At 41.4% G+C, this 21,006-nt stretch overlaps 1 protein-coding gene across 2 annotated transcripts in view; it reads left to right on the top strand.

Moving 5' to 3' along the window:
• Positions 1-4,279: 4,279 nt before the first annotated feature.
• The window catches only part of RNF11 (ring finger protein 11), a 35,709-nt gene continuing 18,982 nt past the window's right edge, over positions 4,280-21,006 (top strand). Inside the window, exon 1 of one of the 2 annotated variants that reach the window (XM_028733516.2) lies at positions 4,280-4,903. In XM_028733516.2, the coding sequence (XP_028589349.1) occupies positions 4,781-4,903 (123 nt within the window). In that variant the 5' untranslated portion in view covers positions 4,280-4,780. The remainder of the gene's footprint in view (positions 4,904-21,006) is intronic. The other variant, XM_028733517.2, reaches the window with a different exon arrangement.

The following is a 21,006-nucleotide window of genomic DNA, read 5'->3' as shown; positions in this document are numbered from 1 at the left end:
TTCCTCTGGAGGAATGTTATTTAACAGAACATGTTTATGATTAAACCATTCAGATTTTAGTAGGAAAATCTGAAAATCACGTAGCATTTATGAGAACTTAGACCGTTTCTGCTGTTTATAGCATTTCCATAAATTATTGCAATAATCCTTGCATGCAACAACCTTGCAAAGTAGGCCTAATTGCAGAGGGAGGTTCAAAAAGTATCTACATGGTGCTTAGAGAATAACTTGCACCTAAATATTAGTGAGACAAAGGAGATGATGTTGGACTTCCAGAAGAAGAGAGGGGATCTGCCCCGTTGTATATCGGGGGGGGGGCTGTGTGGAGAGAGTCTCCTCCTTTAAATTCCTGGGAGTCTACCTTAGCGAGGACCTCACTTGGAAAATCAACGTAACTCAGGTGGTCAGAAAGGCCCAACAGAAACTCCATTTCCTCAGGGTCTTGCGAAAGTAATATTAAACAACAGCTGATGAACTCCTTCTGCCGGTCCACAATAGAAAGTGTCCTTTCATATTGTATCACAGTGTGGTATGCTGGCCTGATAGCCACGGACAGAAAGTCTCTACAGAGGGTGGTGAATACAGCACATGATATCATGGGCTGTCCCTTGAGTCCGCTAGATGACATCGCAAGGGATCGTTGCCTTAGGAGAGCGAGAAAAATTCTCAGGGATGACTCACACCCCAGCCATCACCTCTTTATACTTCTATATCTCCTGCCCGAGGGTAGAAGATTAATCAGCCGTACCAACAGGCTAAAAAATAGCTTCTATCCATGGGCTGTTAGGCTGTTGAACGGAAAATAACATAGTGAAATTGACTTGCGAGGTGGTGTGTTGTTTGATAAGAGATTGAGTGTTTGTGGGGGAGAGGCTCATTTAATTTCATTGCACATAGGCTGTACAATGACAATAAATGTATTGTTTTAGTATTGTCATATTGCAGATATACTGAGAGAGAATAGTGACTTGCTTAAAGCTACCTAGGAAGTTCAAGGCCACCAGGACGAGGCCATGAGACATGAACCAGTGGCATTCTGGTTCGAAACACACTCTGGTTCAAAAACACTGGTTCAAAGCACACTCTGGTTCAAAACACAAATCATGATAGTACATCAACTTATGTGTGGCAGCAGTGGCCCAGTGAAAGTCTGGTGCTGGCAAATAATTGCTGCTGCTCCATTGGTTGCACATGGTCTGAGAACTTGATTTTTGCTTCAGTGCTTCTTTTCTCACTGTTTTTTTTTTGTCTCTTTCCCTTTCCTTGGTGAATCACAGATACCTGTGTATGATACTGTGCCATCTTTACCTGTGCTGTTCATTACACAGAATTTTCACAAGGTCACTGCGATACTTGTTGAAGTTCAACAATTACTCATGTTTTTGAGTTAATATTTTTGTGGTCACCATGTTAAATTAACACAAGGGGGAAGAATATTGTGTTCCTACTGACTTTGGTAGGGTTGTGCATTCCATCTATGTTCTAACTTGTGGTGCAAAGTGTTGTCAGTTTTGTTGTGCCAGCCTTCGTCCACAGTGCCATATCACAGTCATATGAAGTAATCAAATGGATTGCTGAAATCTTGCCCTCTCACATGGGGAGTAGAAAATGTATATGTTAAGCTGGATAGGGGATCTGTGATCAGATGGAGGCATGCCAAGCCTCTTGCAGGGTAGACTTTTAATTCTTGGAGTTTGCGGGGTTGATGGAGAGGGTGAGTAATACAACCCACAATAGCCCTAACAACCACCTTGGCCACAAACTAACAATGTTGAATCTCAGCATGGTGATCTCCCTTCATCCTGTGATCTCTGACAAATGAACAGGCCCCTTGTCTTTTGTCTCATCCTGTGATCTCTGATGAACGAACAGGCCCCTTGTTTTTTGTCACTTCTCAGACAGTTCCTTTCTTCTGGACAGTCAGTCTGAAACTTTGATGACATACTGCAGGAAAAATATGATTCCCTTCTCCTTAAAATTGCTTATAAATATATTTGATGGGGCTTAAGGTGGCCTTTTGCTATAGTCTCAGAATTGATCTATAAAGAGTAGACACAATTTTGAATTCCTGTCTTTTTACCACCTGGCTTATGGTAGTAGAAATATGGGTGGGTTATTTTTTAGCACTACATAACCTGTCCTTATTTTGCAGATGACTGGTACTAATACCTCCACTGAGATGACCAGCTTAAGTTTTTATGATGCTTTTTTCTATCTGGTCTCAAGCAGTCTACTTCCAAATCGAACTGAACTGAAGCCATTTTTTAAATCCTACTAGCAATAGTGGATTGCCTCCCAGTTTCAAAGATAGTAGCCAGCCTGCTAAAAGGCTATTAACACTTACTCCAGGGAATAAAGTTTTAGACTCTTCGGAAACCCACTGTGAATACTTTGCAAGGCACTTCAAGGCTAAAGTCACCTCTACAGCAATATTGATGCCACATCCACTGCAGTCTCCACTGAGGTGCAATGTCTGTTGCAGCATTATGGGATCAGTTTTGGTGGATGCAGCCTACCCGTGCAGACAAGGTGCTTAGGACAATGTGGCAGATGTGTCTTCTTGCCCCTTGTCCTGCTAGAACTTGCTGAAATGGTATAACCAGATGAGTCCAGGGGTAAATCAATGTATCCTTGCAGGAGAGAGTGGTCCTGGCCATCCTGAAAGAGGCGGTGATCTGACCACTCCTCAAAAAGCCCACCCTGGTCCCACTGGCTTGTGACAAACCAGAGGCCTGGGTGAATAAGTATGTTTTTGCTTGGTGTTTAAAAACAGTGCTGCTGCTAGGCCTCCCTCCCTGGGGGCAGCATTCCATAAACAGAGACCCACTACTGAGAAGGCCCGTCCTTGTGTTCCCACCCTCTGCACCTCCCTTAAAGGGGGCACAAGGAGAAGGGCATCAGGTAAAGAATGCAGTGTTCAGGTTGGTTCATGTGGGAGAGGCTATCCTTCAGGTGCTGTGGTCGTGAGTCACATAAGGCTCTGCTGAGTCACTCAATCTCTGCTGAGTGGTGCACTTCAGGGATTCTAGGCATTTACCCAGGGTTTGTGTTTCCTTTGGGAATAAGACACAGTGGAGACTGGCATCTTTATGATATATGGTTTATTTGTACATATATACAACTTAAACACAGATGAAGGGCTAATTTGTGAGAATTCACATTCCAAGCAGGTCTGGCCTTCGTAAGTGCAGCATTTGATTCAAAGAACAGCAAAAAGCCTTGCTCTGTGTATCTCTTCTCCTGGCTGTCATTCCCAGATCACATGCAGTTCTCTCCCTCCTTCTCCTCCCTGCTTACAGACTCAAGGACCTCCTTCATTCAGAGTTGAAACTCTAAACTTGGCCTTTGCCTTTGGCCACTAGCACCCAGCAAAGAGGTCCTACTCTCCCTCACCTGGCAGAGGGCAGTTTTGCCCTCTGATGGTTTTGTCCACTACTAATGGCCCATCCAGCTAGCTCTGCAGAGCTGCCTTGGCTCGTTAGCATAACTAAATTCAGAGGGTGTCCATGTTTGGCAAAGTTTAATCAAACCTTGATTAATTCTGACTTTTACTAAATCCAGGAATTATGGGGAGGATCTGGCACTCAACAATTTAGGGAAATCAGCTCCCTGCCAACCTACAACAACATTAGCAAAGCTAGAGAATAATTTCTGGTGTCTCATAATTTTTTATTTATTTTTTGTTATAAACACTAGTGTTGTTTTTTAATAGTTAATACAAAACCATTGTTGCCTCTTGGTTTTATGCTCGCCATTACCAGTCTGAATCAGAATATGCACCCCACCTAACAACACAGTGGGAGAAAACAACACTTGTCAGCGCAATGGGGAAGTAGCCAACATATTAATGCTGTCATCTCCAACATACTTATCCGGCAGCAAGTCTTTGGGATTTCTCAGGAAGTATATAAATAGGATAGGGCTCCCTACAGTTGCCCTGAATTAAAACGACGGTCTTAACGGAGAAAGGTTGCCAGCTGCTTCTTATTTGAGGGGATGCAACGTTACACCTTCCAGACAAAAGTGCTACAGCTGTGTCGGGGAGGGGGAGGCCCTCCTTTTAGAACGAGACGCGTAATCTGACGGGAACCTAATACGGAAAGCATATCGGGACAAAATGCCTCCTTTGGCGAAGGAAAAAAAGCCGCTGGTTTCAACGCCGCCGCAGATCCTGAAGGTGCTTGTTTCTCCCTTTGGCTCGGAGGGGAAGGTGGGGGCCAGGCGTGCAGCGAGAGAAGCCGGGCCTGTAGACATCAGGGCGAGAGGAGGGAGGAGAGGAGGAGGAGCTCCGGAGCGAGAGAGGCCTGCCTGACAAAAGCTCAGTGCGCAGAAGGCTGGTGACCAGGAAGAAGAACCGCGCTTGGGGCTGAGGGAGGAGACGGGCTCTGTGTATATACCTGGACGCCGCCGACGCCGCTTCCCCTGCCCGTTCCCCCGCCGGAGGGCTAAGCAAGCCCCACGCCGAGGCCCTGATGGCGGCCGAGGGCTAAGACCGCTCTCCCTTCCCTTCCCCACCCCGCTGCCATTTCTCCGCCGGAGTGCGGCGAGGAAGAGGGGGAGGCGGGCGGGCAGGAGGCAGCGGGTCCCTGGGGCGAGCCGACTCGGGGCTAAGCTGCTTATGCAGGCTGGCAGGCTGGCATGAGCTTCCTGAGCTGGGCTCCTGCTGCTGCTGTTGCTGCTGAGGGGAGGCCGGAGGAAAGCCGTCGCCCGGAGCTGCCATTGTGTCTCTGAGGAGGAGGAGGAGGAGGAGGAGGAGACCCCCCACTTCCCTTTGGGGAAGATGGGGAATTGCCTGAAATCCCCCACCTCGGATGACATCTCCCTGCTGCACGAGTCCCAGTCGGACAGGGCCAGCTATGGGGACGGGACTGAGCCGGATCAGGAGCCGCCGCCGCCATATCAGGTACCGTGTGTTGGGGGGTGAGGAGAAGGGCAGGGGGGAAACACAACAAATTGAGAGGAGGTCGGGGTCGCCGTGAGAACGGCTGCGCGTGTCAGACGGGCAAACCCGGGGCTGGGGTTGCGGGGTGGGGAAGGAGAGGAATTTAAAAGGTGGACGGGAAGGCTACAAAAAAACCCCAAAACACAGGACAACCTGGTGGGGAAGAGGCTTCATTTATTGATATTTGTGTGCATGTACACAGTTTTGTTGGGGGTGTTGTTGTTTTGTTTTTTAAATGAAAATCCCTCATACTTGTGTCATTTCTGCAGCGGCTAGGAATCGATATTAACCAAAATACTTATACCGCATGAGGTGAATGTCAGAAATTGGGGGCCTCCCTTCTGCCTCCACCTTACCCACCCCCAGTGCTTATTCTACTCCTGAGGTTTGAAATTTGACAACTGTCCAGACCTCTCTCGAAGCTGAACCTCTTGCTTTCAGCCTGATGGGGGAGACTTTCTTTGTTTCTTCTTCTGTGCCTCTCTTGTCTGATTTTCAGCTTTAAAATGCTGCTGTGTTTGTCTTTTAATATGCCAAGCTCCCTTTTTAAAAGGCAGATCTATAGAAAACAGCTTTCAGAAGTAAGCTTGGAACACAGTACTGGGCAAAATATAAATAACAGCAACAAAAATAAAACAGAGCTACATCTTGTGTTGAATAAAACAGATTGTAACCATTTCTACTTGGAAGCAAGCTCCAAATTTCAGTGGGGATTACCTCTGTGTAAGCATGTTTCACACCTAATTGATGACACTGTTTTTCTGGACCTGATAACTTAATTATTACATTTTTAAATGATGATTTCAGATATAGTCTCTTCATTTAGGCCACAGAACAGGGGTTCTAGTTTTTCAGCTAGTGCAGCTTCCTTTGTTTCTTCATGCGGTGACATCACTGTCTGGTGTTGTTCTTGTCTCATTACCTTGTTAAGGCGAAGACTGTACACACACACACACACACACACACACACACACACACACAGTATCTTTGTCTCAGTTTCTTTATTCTGCCATTCATTATATGCAAAAGCAGTAACTCCAATCATTAATTTTGAACTTTCTTATGGCAATAGATCCTATTTCTCCCAAGTGTGATTGACAGCAGGCCAGGGCAATGACATTTTCCTCCTGGGTGTTTTCTTATTCTCTTTCCCTTGTGTCCTCTCTGGTATGAATTTGCAAGTTTTAGAATTGGGATTATTAGCTTTTTATTGTTTTTCATTAATATTTTTGCTGATGTCAAAATATATGAAGAAATTTTAATCTGTATTTGTGTTCATTTTATAACCAGAAAAACACACTTATTTATGTTTTGGAGAAACAATAAATTATTTTTGTCTCATTGATTTACATCTAACAGTGTATTAATCTAGATTTATTCCTTGGTATTAGAACAGCTGTAAAGAGAATGAATTATTTTATGAAAATATAAGGCTTGGATTCTAAGCAATTATATTTCCATATTTTATTTAAGATAAAGGAAGTATTGATTCTCCCCCTCCCCCCATCACTTTATTTTTTACAGGATATGAGATGTTTTCTTAGCAAGCACTGAATCTTGAAATGTGACTTGCACCCTCATCTCAAACATAAGCCTGGTAAGCTTAGCACATTAAATCATAGTTAAAAACAAACAATGGTTTAATGTAAAAAAGCAAGGTGCACACGGCTCAAAAGTTCTCCCTTTGCTTGTCCGCTGCTGACCCATTGGAAAACAAGATAGTCTGGCTTGTTGTGACATGTGAATCTTGGCTTACTTTACTTCTCAATTATGTGTTTGGGGAAAACAAACCACAAACCCATGTTCAGGCATCACAGCAAGCCAGAGAGTCACTTGTTTCCTGGTGATACAGCAGGAGTGGAGCCATGTTCAAAATTCCCCCGGAATTTTTTGCGCTTGGCTTTCGGCCACTTGCGACCAAGTGAAGATGCCTGTGCACCAGGATGGCGCCCAATATCTCCACCATCTGGCAGGCTGGTGCACAGCAGCGGGGCTTTTTGCTGCCATGCTATGGCACAAGTCACCTGGTTCACACCATAGTGCTTCAGCGAAAGGGCAGTCTCTTCTTCTGCAAGCCAGCTGATTTGCGCAGTTGCGTAGCAGCAGAAGACTGCATCTTTTGTAGAGCATTATGTACCACTCCACATTTTTCCATCTGTGTGAGGCAGGGCTGGGGTCCTGCTACAAGTAGCAGTGCTGAGCCCAGCTTGGAGGCCAGCAGCTCACTTGCCCGCTTGCCCCATCACCTGATCCCTGTGGCAGGGCTGCACCGGGTCCCTGCTGCTCTCACTCCTCCTGCTTGCACAGCCTGTCTGCACTTGGGAAAGCCAAGACTTGGATCTGTTCAAGCTGATGGAGGAGGTCCTGCAAAACTTTAACTCCTGATGTTTAGACAGGAGTAGTGAACAACACTATAGTTAACTGTTGTAGCTTGTCTTCACTTACCCCACCCCACTGCCCTGCTCAGTTGTGAAGAATATTCTTACGTTAAGAATGGTCTGAGTGACCATTAAGAAAAAGGGACAGGAATAGGCCAATATATATGTGGATCAAGTGACTTTTCTTCTTTAAGTTCTCAACTCAACTCCTAGTTCAAGGTTGTCATCTGCACTAGCCAGATGTTTAACTGATAATCAACCACAGTCAGTTCATCATTTGAAAAATAAGACTTTAGAGCCATCTTGCCCCAAAATGGCAACTAGACATTCAATTTTGGCGACTGTAACCTTGATTAAAGGTGCCATTTGGCCCCTAGCTTATATATCTGTGTTTCAAACATTGGAGTGGAGCAACAATTTTTAAAGCATACTGCACATTCACATTAAACCATATTTTGTTTTTAAGTATGGTTTTAATGTGACATGTAGACCAGGCCATTTGAACTCTCATTGAGTTCAATGAGATACATTTCCAACTGAAGCATGCATGCATATGATTGCAGCCTTGGTATTTTGGAATGAGGTTTGATAAAATGCTGCTCCTAAAAACACTAGCAGTCATCCAGTGAAGTTATATCTGCACGTAGAAGAGACTGTTCATTTGGCGTTTTTCATTTTTACCTTGGGTGTATGCATGTATCTGGCATGCACATTAATCAGGATCACATTCACAACTATCATGTTGCAAGGACTTACTTCCATGTATTTAATATCAGGATGTAAAGTCATTCAAAATATTCAAATAATTCATAGTTAACAAAATTACAGGAAGTATTTAATTTATATCTGTCACCTAGAGGTGTTTTAGATGATAATTATAGGTTGGCTCTGATGGATTATGTGAATGGTTCAAAAGAAGAGAATGCAGGGATGTTATAGAAGGAACACCAATATCTGAATCTTGTGCATAACTTTGCACACTTTTGGGAAATAGATGGCACTGAAAAAAGTGGGACTTTTTCTTTCTGAGTATTGCTATGGAAGGCTGCTTTTCCTATGCACAGTTACTTGGGTGTACTGTATATTCCATTGAACTCAGGTTATCTCAATAAACATGAATAGGATAGGCTCTGCACAGTTGCAATTATGTGCACACTTATTTAGGATTTTGTCTAATTGAAATCAGTGAAATTTACTTTTAGGTAAAGATGCATAAGTTAGAAGGCTGCAGTCTTAACATACTTACTAAAGCGTAAATATGATTGAACTCAGTGGATAGTTCTGAGTGAACATTCTTAAGCTGCAATTCTGTATCCACTTATCTCTACTACCCCTCCTTTATCCCCTCATATACCCCAATTATACACTGAATATATAGGTCATAAACTCTCACACTAATGGAACAGAAGGAGCTGAGGCAGGAAAGAGTTAATGTATTCTGTTATATACCACATTTAGCAACTGGTGGCAGAAAATATTTGTCTGCTACCATTTTATTTTGCTCATGTTTCCCATTATATTCCCCCCCTGATTTGGAGTAATAATTGGTGAGCATATATTTCCACAACTATTATACTTCTTATATTTCATATCATTCTTAGTGGCAAACTTTTGTCACTTGAATATTTAACAAAGGATATTTGTATATAACACTGGTGAATAAAGGAATACAGTAATTTACTACAGTTTCACGACAACAATATGTCTCTTACCTTTTCATTTGTCTATAAGGAAACAGTTTCCAACCAGTGCTTTTCTAAGCTAATTCCAAATTACTTATCTTTTTTTAAAAAAAAAACTATTCTGATTGACTTTAACTTTTTCCTTTGAGGTTTGTGTGCATGCTTGTGTATTCACTGGGACGCGGGTGGCGCTGTGGGTAAAACCTCAGTGCCTAGGACTTGCTGGTCGTATGGTCGGCGGTTCGAATCCCCGCGGCGGGGTGAGCTCCCGGCTTTCGGTCCCAGCTCCTGCCCACCTAGCAGTTCGAAAGGACCCCTAAGTGCAAGTAGATAAATAGGTACCGCTTCATAGCGGGAAGGTAAACGGCATTTCCGTGTGCTGTGCTGGTGCCGGCTCGCCAGAGCAGCTTCGTCACGCTGGCCACGTGACCCGGAAGTGTCTGCGGACAGCGCTGGCTCCCGGCCTCTTAAGTGAGATGAGCGCACAACCCTAGAGTCGGACACGACTGGCCCGTACGGGCAGGGGTACCTTTACCTTTACCTTTTGTGTATTCACATGCACCACTTTGGTTTTCCCTCTTATTCACATTTATTTGGAAGTAATTTAAATTTTCAAGTAAATGTGCTTAGAAAGAGTAATGATCCCAAAGGATTATTTTATGGTTCCTTTAAGTGCTAAGCAATTGTAAAGGAAATCATGTTTCTTAGCCTGATACAGATGGTTGTTTACTATTGCCTTGTGAGCCCTGTATGAATGGAAAGATGAGGCACAAATATTTTCCTAAACTAATAAAAGTTATCCAACAACCTAGAAATAGTTTTTGATTAGTTTCAGGTGTAACAGTAAAGCTACATAAAGACTTGGGATGTTAAGGATTTTGAAGGAATTGGAAAAAGAACTCCTCCCATCATACTAAATGTTGGGATGAAGTATGATGACATGAGCTAGCTTGTATAGCGTGATTCCAAACCAAAAGATCTCCTGGGACAATACTATAATAATGATATTTTGTCATGTCAGGTTCCTACTGAGTCATTGGAGATGATATGGGTATTGGGAAAAGCTGAGAGTGGGAAATATAAGGCAGGAAGCTGAGTTGCTCTGCTTAAATCAAAGAAGTGTGCCTGACCTGCAAGGTCATATAATATCAGGCTTTGTCATGACCTGCTGTGGTCAAGCCTGTTGGCATTCAGGAACCTGTCTGGCTAGTTTCTTGCTGCTCCCCCTGTTGGCCAGAGTTAGGGCTCTTTTGTGGTGTCCCAGGTACACCTGTGCCTGGAAGCCACAACTATTGCTAGTCTGCTTTGCTGTGCTGCTTGAAATAGTTCTTTGTTGTGGCACAAATGGTGAATCCATTGTTAGAGCTAAGCTTGAAAACTATTAGAGCTATGGAGAAATGTGTTCAGTTGCTGTTGCAGACACTTTAATTTTGGCAAAGATATGAAAGTTGAATTCGTATTGCTAGTTTCAACTTGAAAATTTAAATACTTTTCCTTTAATTGAGTGTGTGTCTGTGTTTAATCCAACTATATGGTGAATACCTGAAATAGTGTTGCTTTATTAAAATAGACTTTGAGATTGCATTTGACATAATTGATCTGCTGGATCTGGTTCATCTGATACTTTAACACTGGCTCTTAAACATAAGGAGCTTTTAATTAAATAGGCTATAATAACTGAAAACCAGAGTCACCAGTGCATATTTCATTATGAAGTGGATAATGTAGTTCAATCCTGTGCATGTTTCATTCAGAAGTATGTCCTAATTAGTACATTAAGCTAACTCAGTGTCCATGAGCATAAGATTGCAGCCTAAAAAACTGCCATCAACTCCTAGAAAAGCATTGCATTTCTAAAGAAAGGCATATATGCAGAACAATACTATACATGCTCATTCAGAAGGAAAACTATCGAGTTAAAGGGGTTTACTGCCAGGTAAGTGGGCATATGATTGCACCCATGGTGATGTTTGTTACAGCATTTCCAGCTGCAAAAAAATCTAAAGGCTGTATTGATTTATGCAAGTTCTAGAGAGATCAGGTCACGATTTTAAATATTTTTTGTGAGCCTGTAATTTATTTTCTGTTTTTGTTACAATACCTTTATGTATTATTCACTGTGTCATAACTAGGCTGTAGCCACCAGTACAAGGCTGACTTTAACAGCAAAAGCACATTTTCCCAAAACATAGAATGCCAACACTGATTCCTTTGGAGGTGCCATATCCATATTCAGGTTGGACTTGCAAACTTAATTTGTTAGCAAGGATCTCCCCTAATACTTATATCATTTCCTTTGTGTTTTTATACATACACAAAGGGTTGTATTAGCACTAACTTTTACCCAGCACAATGTCCTGTTCCTAGGTTGGAAGTAGGGGTGAGTGGGACAGTAGAGGAACGCTCACATTTTTCATCCTCTAACCACTATTGTACAAAAGACATGAGGTAAAATACATTGGAAGTACTAAATAGAAATATCTACAAAGAGGAAAGGTTACCAGGTTGGGGTATCCTTGCAGGTGTTCCTATTTATTTGAAAGACTTACATGAGGTAATTCCTTTGAGTGATATAGTAAAACTGCATTCTCCTAATGTGGCAATATGGTGCTGCCGTAACAAAGAAATAGTGCAGTTTGTCTTTCCTCACCAACGAGGTCACAGGCACCATCCAGTAAGTCGCTCTTCACATGTGTGCAACTATCACTTCTTATTGTAATAGACATTCTAGGAACGATACTGTTTGTTCTTGGAAGCACATTGTTCTAACCAAGTAACATGATACAATTTTATCAAGTGGTGCTGTGGATGCTGTAACAGCTGGGCCTTCGCTTTAACCCTTTCTGCACTACAGCACCCCCCTCCCTTTGAATGCTGTACATCACTTTGGCTATACAGTGGTACCTCGGGTTACATACGCTTCAGGTTACAGACTCTGCTAACCCAGAAATAGTACCTCGGGTTAAGAACTTTGCTTCAGGATGAGAACAGAAATCGCGTGGCAGCAGCAGCGGGAGGCCCCATTAGCTAAAGTGGTGCTTCATGTTAAGAACAGTTTCAGGTTAAGAATGGACCTCCGGAACGAATTAAGTATGTAACCAGAGGTACCACTGTAATCCTTTGGTTATAAACCCCATTGTACTCAGTGGACTTGCATCTGAGTAGTTGTTAGTAGGTGAGGTAGGGTAACATTTCAGACAAATGCCATTTGTCCCAGTAAGGGCCATTCAGGGTGATTGTTTCATGAAATTCCTTTTGATCATACTAAATTTATGAACTCTGAGTAGAAGAACAACTGTCATTTAGAAACTAGTTTATTTTATATTTGGCAGTTTATTCAAGCTTTTGTTGTTTCCAGCTCCACTTTTAGCGCTCAACTTTCTGAGGTTTGAAGCTTTCTGATGTCATAAAAGTTCAATTTCTGCAGCTGTTCCAGCTCAATAACTTCATGGCTTAGTAATGGAAAAAGTCACATTCCAGTGAACTTGATTGGACCCAGCATTTATATACATAAAGTTCTCCCTCTCTTGCCAACTGAAAAGAGCATCCCTAAGGGTTCGGGCCTGTTCTTAGAGGGAGGTTAGAGAGCCTTATGTAAAACTGCCCTTACCCATTCATAATGTTCAGAGAATTGTAGTCATAAAGCATATCTGTTAAATGCCAGGTGTGTATGTGTGAGACTGTATGGTAGATTTCAATAGGAAAAAATTAAAAATAAAGATGAAATAGTGGGAACTTATTAGCCACCTTTGTCTTTATTTACTTTTTTTAGTGTATTTGTGCAATGTTGGGGCATCTCACTTGGATGCTACAAAGTAGGTTAATGGGACAAATCAAGCCAGTCAGTTATGTTAAAGTAAGCTGCTGCTGCTTCTTAGGGGAAAAAGCCCCTCCCATTATTTTTCAAGGCAGACTTTCAAAATCCTGATTCAGTATTGTTCTCTTGTTAATTATATGTTCTTTGCTCATGCTCTATTTGCACTGAAGATCTATAGCAGTTCTTCAGGAGTAGTTTATTTATTCTAAATATTTATATCACTTTTTACTTCAAACTTTTAGGGCTCTAGAAATCTGGATGTTGCTGGACTACAATTACCATCATCCCTGGCCATTGGCCATGGTGGCTGGGGCTGATGGGAATTGTAGTTCAGCAAATATCTGGAGGGCCAACAGCTCCCAACCCCTGCAATAATCCCATCAAGAGGTTACCAGGAGAAAGTTCCATTATTTCTTATGTCCTGAACAGTACTGGATGTGAGTGAATATGAGTGAATAACCATTTAACAAGCTGGTTTTTTGACTGTATTCTCTTTTATCACCCTGCCAGCTGGTGAGGAGAATCTTGCCATTCCTCTGCTTTCCTAGATTTATGGTTGGGTTCAGAGGTGTGACAAGATTCCTCACTACTCCGCAGGACAGTACAAATGACAATACAACAGCTGGACAGCTAAGTTGGTTAGAGCGTGGTGCTGATAATGCCAAGGTTTAAGGTTCGATGCCCGTAAGGGATAGCTGCATATTCCTGCATTGCAGGGAGTTGGACTAGATAATCCTCAGGGTCCCTTTCAACTTATGATTCTATGACCATCTTATAAAGTGGTTACATGCACACCTCGGTAGATTATCACTTGCCTAATGGTTGTCTTTGTTCACCCTTTGTATGAGATAGAAGTGGGCAAGCTCTTTCTGGCTTCTTCATAGGAAGAGGGATTTTCAGTTCCTTCAGGGTTCCACTCCTCTCTTAGCTGCAAGTCAGCTCTTTTGACTTTTCTCACACTTTCACTGTGTGGTATGACATTGGCAGTAAATACAAGCTTTCCAGTAACCATGTGCTGGAAAAGGACATTACTTTTGGAGTATGATCCTGAAAGGTAAAAATACTAATATTTGAAATTGTATTTATTTATAATATTTATATAAAGGTAAAGGGACCCCTGACCATTAGGTCGAGTCGTGGCCGACTCTGGGGTTGCAGCACTCATCTTGCTTTATTGGCCGAGGGAGCCGGTGTACAGCTTCTGGGTCATGTGGCCAGCATGACTAAGCTGCTTCTGGTGAACCAGAGTAGCGCACGGAAACGCAGTTTACCTTCCCGCTGGAGCAGTACCTATTTATCTACTTGCACTTTGACGTGCTTTTGAACTGCTAGGTTGGCAGGAGCAGGCACTAGGCAATGGGAGCTCACCCAGTCATGGGGATTCGAACTGCTGGCCTTCTGATCGGCAAGTCCTAGGCTCTGTGGTTTAACCCACAGCGCCACCCGCATCCCTATTTATATACTCACCAATAATTAAGCATCTCTGGGCAGTTTACAGTAAGTGTGTCATCAGGTCTTCATATGTTGGTGAAAGATTATTTAGAGGGTGTTTGCATCTGTTTTGATGTATGTAAGCGGGTGATAAACTCACGAGACATCAATGGTTACAATAACGTCATTCATTTCTGTCATGGGACTTGGCTGTGTTTCCTTCTCTTCTCAAAACTGTCATTTATTACAGTAGATTTGTTTCCACAGCAACAGACTTTGGTAAATAGTGGAGTGCTAGAAAGGGTTGGGCTTGGGTGGGGGAGTGGGAGCTTTGCTGTGTTTTCAAAATGCTTAAGTCACATTGTGCTTTTACGATGCTCAGTTTTGCTTTATCACTTATAGAACTTGTGTCTGCTTTCACAGCAAATGATTTATACTGATCAAAAATGTAATTCTATTCTAGGAAAAATACAGCAGAAAATGCTTAATTCCGAGTCTCTAGCTATGGAGAGCACACTCTGTATTTGTATTTGTGCATGGAAGACAGAATGCAGTGACCTCCATGCATGCAGAGAGACATGCCATGTGCCAGGTTTGCACACTGCCTGTATCTGCATTCAGTCCCTGAGGACTCTTGGAGCATAAAAACTATGTCATATGATTGCCATTCCAGTATTATTTTAAAAATGTCTTACAAACCTAATTTGGTTTGTGGGCTCTTCAGATTTCATTGTCTGTGTCATCATTTACATTCAGAGGTGCTCGAGTGCTTCAAAAAACTTAGTGTCATGCTCATCCCTGTTTATCATAGTGTCAGCATAGTGCAAGGACTAAGAAAACTGTAGAGTTTAGAGTAGTAGTTGTTTTTTTAAGAGAATTTAGCATCCTGGTCCTTACCTCTAACATGTTTAATTGATTTTATGAATTTAAATGCTGCCCTTCAATTTGAAAACAGTTCCAGTATTTATTTTCTTTAATAGGGTGATAGCCTGCTTTAAAGCCCTGGTGTCCCAACATACCCATGGTAAAATGAGGGGAAAACAAAGGTTATTAATTATTTTATTTTGTATGGCTGTTCCAGGTAGAGTTTATTAATCCACTTTGATGCTGAATTGCTGTAAGAAACTGTAATCTACTCAGCTATTCTATCGTAATCTCTTATATTGGGACAATGAATTTACAGCAGAAGTGATACTGTTGTTTGACTGAACTTCAAAAATCTCATTATGTTTCAACAAGATGTATTGGCTGAACTCCAACTTTGGTAGCACAACTGTATTCTGGCTAACTACATTCTCCTTGTAGTTTAATACAGAACAGCTATTCTCAGTCATTCCTCTATTTAAGCTAAGATATCTAAAATGACAAGCTGCCAAATTGCAGGATTGATACTGTGCCAAAATGCCTGCAACAAGATAGTTGACTAAGCCTGTAGTCACCAAACTACATCTTTCAGAGTCATGTTGGAACTACTAGGACTAAGTGTGGGATAAGTGGAACCATAAATCACACAGTTGTGCCATCAGGGAACGATTTTGGGGAAGAAGTCCAGGGTCTCACTCAGATAAATGAACAGGGCTGGCTTACTGCATTTTGAAGTAATACGCAGTGCCTGCTAAATGGGGGAGCGGCAATTGACAATAGAGCCAGTGTTGAGCACCCTATGGTATGATTAGTTGTTTTGCTGCTTATTAGTGTAAGTTGCCCTGTGCTCCTAAGGAAGAAAGGGCAGGGTAAAAATCTTATAAATAATTAACACATAAATTTGTATAAGATGAACTGGTTTTTGGTTTGGGGTTTAATAGCCCCATTATACTCGTTCTCTAGCGGCCATAACAGCATTGTTTGAAATATACTATATAGCTCTCATTGCCAAGATATAGAGCTCTTTTTGTACACACTAGGACATTGACTAGTCTTAACAAGTAGTCCCAAGCCAACAAGGCCCTATATGTATACAAAGAAATTTAAACAGCACCGTGTACTCTGTGGTGCAGGATGCTACGTTGTTTAGAAAAACATGAGCAAAAGTTACACCTTTGTGAGCAAAACTTCTCCTTGCGTTTCTCTGATCAGTTGGTGCAAACATAGAACAACCATGGAGGAAAGGGCAGCATTTCACACTGGGAAGAGATGGATTGTGAATGTTCCCAAGACTGATTCTTAATATGCAAGCTATGGTTGTAGGGTACCAGCACCACATCTGTGCTAGGCTGAGTAGCCAGCATAGCAATATTGGTATATTGTCTTACTTCTGGGTATTAATGAGTGTGAGGTTTTTAGTACGGTAATTGTCTGTAATGCAATTTCATATTGCATTGTGGTGGTCTGTTTAAATTGTGTCCAATACTTTGTCTTGAAACTGGCGTAACACTTTGCATCTTTGCATGGTGTTTCCTGCTTGGCAGGGGGTTGGACTCGATGGCCCTTGTGGTCTATTCCAACTCTATGATTCTATGATCTTCTGCCTCCAAGCTGATGTCACATAGAGTTTCTTTCATGTTTTATTGCAGGCATGAGATGACTTGCTCAAGTTACTTCCATATCACCATTTTTAAATTAGTACAAGTCACTGATTCGTGAACTCGATAACACTGGAATTCTTTTGAGACTTTCTGAATCTATATATGTGTATATACAAGAGTCACAGAACTGACATTTGACAGTCATCCCATATGTGAAAAATAATACAGGAAGTAACTCTTGGTGGGTGGTTTTTTGTTTTTTTAAAAAAGAGTAAGAGTGCTTTTTTATTTATTTTTATTTTTCATTTCTTTATCACATTTCTTTATAAGTTTCAAAATAATACAAAGGAGGCCATGTACAGTATGCACATTTAACACAGCAAAGTTAACAAAAAAAATTAAACATAACAAAAGAAAACATTACTAAAGGAAGTTCAATAAACTGCACATTTGAAACAGCATAGTTGGCAAGAGAATAAAATATTATCTTAAACATACAGCATATATTTCTGCTGTTACTGCCAATAGTGGCTCAGGCTTGATGACCTTGGTCTCCACTAAGACAGCCTGTATTGTCTCTCCAGCAGCCTCAGCCTTTGTAAGTGGAGTCAGTCAGGACCCTGCTTTCCCAAGCCCGTAAAGGAGCAGATCTTCCAGGACTCACAGCCAAGATTTATTGACATTACTGCAGTTAATAAATGAAAATCACAAGCCTGTGGTTCATAGGTATGGTGGTCTTGTGTGTGTTGATCTGTGGTCTAACACATGGGTGATTCTGCAGTATTGTGGAGGTTGGTTTTATTTATTTAGTTTTTATTCCCTTCTGCCCTCATGATTGTAAGAGAAATGATAAGATTATTCTGCAGGGCTCCGTTGGTGGCCGATTTCTGAGATGCCTGCATTTTTCTAACTGATCTATGGGAAGCATTACATAATACCCTGAGGATCTAACCAGGAACACCCAGCATTAGCTAGATTCTGGACCAGAATGAACAATCAGCTTTTTCAGTTGTTTTATGTTTCCTTTAGATAAAATTCCAGTTAGTGCTTTGGCAATGATATTTTCATAGTGCAGTATTACAGCAGCCTAAAATGAGTAATTCAGGCAATAAGGCAGTGGACTAGGAGTCAGGAGACTTGGGTTGTGATTTTAGAACTGCAGTGTCTTTCTTACGTGCATCTTGTCCAACAGCTTTGATGATAATTATTTTTTCTTAAACAATCATCCTCCAAAACTCAGTTTCAATAGCTTCATTTCTATGGTACTTTACTAAAATACAGAATCTGGTTAAGTGTATTTAAGTGCACTGTGAAGGATGTCAGGCTGCATTTATGTTGTTCCTCAGGTGGTACAGCTAGAGAGATACTGGCTAGCATTAAAATATTCTCATGATAATTTTGGTTTACTTGTTAGGAAAAGTAGTGATCATATTTTGATCTCAGTTGTGCTAAACACTATCAAAATATAGGAGTGTTCATATAAAAAGCACCTTCTTTAATCAATCTACAGCAAACTAAAAATCTAGCATGCATGATATTAAAGGAACGTTGTGTGTATAAATAAACCTTTCTCAAATTTAGCAATATAATGTATTTGTATTTTGGAGGAAATGGTTTTGTTATGTTTTTTGCTAGCTTGCAATTGAGTCTTACTTTCTGAACTCAAACCAGTCGGCTTTCATACCAGTGGGAGATCAGAGGCTGCGGTAGCCATTCTCCCATCAGAAATGTCATCAGTACTGGTGTTTGATCAAAACCTAAAGTTTGGAGTGAAATGCTCTATTTATTTAGAACCTGAAAAAAGTCCTAATCCACCCAGTTTACAGTATGTTGGTTATATGCTAATATAGCTAGATACTTAACCCTTTGCATACAGCATATTGCCTTGCCCTATAAATACACAAAACAATTCCCATACATTGACCTGATATTCCTTACAACAGCAGGGAAAGGTAGACTGGTCTTATATTTGAACCAGGAATTTCACAGTTCATGTTATTAACCATCCTAGCAGCTAAGAAAATATTTTCTTGAACACAGACAATCTGTGTTTTTAGAGTTGACATCTCTCTGTCTTCACCCTTTGGGGGTGAAGTCAAACCATTGGAGAGTTACACAGCACCTGTTTTGGCTGTAGAGACATGTTTTGTTGCAGCTGGGGCAGATGAAGGTGTCTGGTTGTGCTGATGCAGGTGTACAATGGTTTTCCTTCTTTCTGCTCTCCTCTCAGCAGTCATTCCTCCTTTGGTCACTGCTATGGATACCCAACCTGATTATCTGTCTGCAGGCACAGCTTTTTTTAAAAGATAAAAAATACCAGTGACCAGTTTTTTGGAAGTTTTTTTAAAAAAAGTATTATCAACCACCTGAGTGAATATACTTCTTTCTTGCATGTGTCCTTAGTGCAAACATATATTCTGTATTAGAAGTGGTTGAGCTCTGAATGAGATCACTCTTGGACTTGTGCCCTGGAAACTGAAAATGCACAGTCACAGCAGGGATAAGCTTTGGGTTATCACAAAAAGGAATATAGTACAGTGGTACCTTGGGTTAAGAACTTAATTCATTCTGGAGGTCTGTTCTTAACCTGAAACTGTTCTTAACCTGAAGCACCACTTTAGCTAATGGGGCCTCCTGCTGCCGGAGCATGATTTCTGTTCTCATCCTGAAGCAAAGTTCTTAACCCGAGATACTATTTCTGGGTTAGTGGAGTCTGTAACCTGAAGCATATGTAACCCGAGATACCACTGTACACGCTTCCCATTATCAGATACATTAGTGTAAACACATTTTATTCAACATACAAGGTGCTTTTTGGTTGCTGTTCAGCTGTTGAAATAAGCAAAACAAAAAACCAATTTTTGTAAGCTGTATGGTAAAATTGGAGTGTCTACTTCCCTCATCCCTGAGGGAAATTGTTATTGTAATTTGAGAGAAACATTTTACATCCCCTTTGGATTATGGGATAAACTAGGGCACCTTGGTTGTGCAGAAAAGGGAATTTCAGCAGGCGTAACTTGCATGACTGCTGCTAAAGGTGCAGAAACCCTTCCATCTTTTACATCTGGACAGTCCACTTTGGAGCCTTACCAATTAACAAGGTAATTGCTTTAATCAAGCAAGGTGTGGGGTTTTTTTTGTATCTTCTTTACTCTGTTTCTAGCGAACTAGAATGAACTCAATATGCAATGTTTTAGGGTAAATGGGGGTCCATTTTGTGTAGCACCGTACAACACCATTTATTTGTCTTGTTTGGTCATTGATCCTCACAGAATGGATGGTGTCTTAGTTGCTGTTGCTGAGTCCCTCCAAGTAGGGGGCTCTGGTTATTTTAACAGTAGAAGTGTCAGCTCCAGATCTTGTTGCCATGGCCAGAGAGAGATGAGAGATTATACAAGCCTAAGGCTTATTCCAGTTTGTGCACATAATGCTAAACAATAGTAGTGTTGCGGCCCAAAAAGCCCCACCAAGATATCTAGCCAATTTTAAAAGGGAAGAACTAGGAGGTTTGGTCTTACACACAAAACACTTAAGTAACTTTCACCTCCATCTTGGACAGAAGTTGGGTGATCTGGTTTAAATAAGAAACAGCAGAATTTTCCACAGGCACACATATCAGATGGTAACTCCTACAGTGTATAAAATAAAATAGTCCCAAGAACAAGGATGGAAATATTTGGACTAGGTTGGTGCTGAGAGTGAATTGTGCATGGATGTTGCCTGATTCCAAGTCAGAATATTTATCTAGTGAGCCAGTACTGCCTACTCTGACTGCAACTTTCTAGGGTCTCAGGCAAAGATCTTTCTACCTGAATATTTCAGTTGGATATGACAGATTGATCCTGGGAGCTTCTGCTTCCAAGGTATGTGCTCTATCATTTAAGCTATGGCCTCTCTCCAAATGTGATCCCTCACACATGGTTCCCTATTTATGCAGCTAGGCATTAATCTGCCAGAAATGCCCATCTGTTGATTAAGGTTAAATGAGTATGAGACATATGGCCAACCAGCATGGAGATGCTCAGTCTGTAAAAATCCTAGGGATCGTATATATGCTCCACAAACAGAAACAATTTTCACATTAAAGTGAATTTGTAGGAAACTCAAATGGCAACATTTCTAAACTATCAACTATTGTGGGGACATACTGTACATAGATATTATATGCTATTTCCCTGATTGCAATCTCCAAAAGCAAGGAATTCCTGCCAACTCCGAACTGAAGGGATGTAAGGGAGGGATTTGTTCATTTCATTGATTCTTTACTTTAAATTTGTGCGGTTTGTATATA

Source organism: Podarcis muralis, chromosome 5 (assembly GCF_964188315.1).
Source record: "Podarcis muralis chromosome 5, rPodMur119.hap1.1, whole genome shotgun sequence".
NCBI lineage: Eukaryota > Metazoa > Chordata > Lepidosauria > Squamata > Lacertidae > Podarcis > Podarcis muralis.
This window is presented reverse-complemented; position numbering and strand designations above follow the sequence as displayed.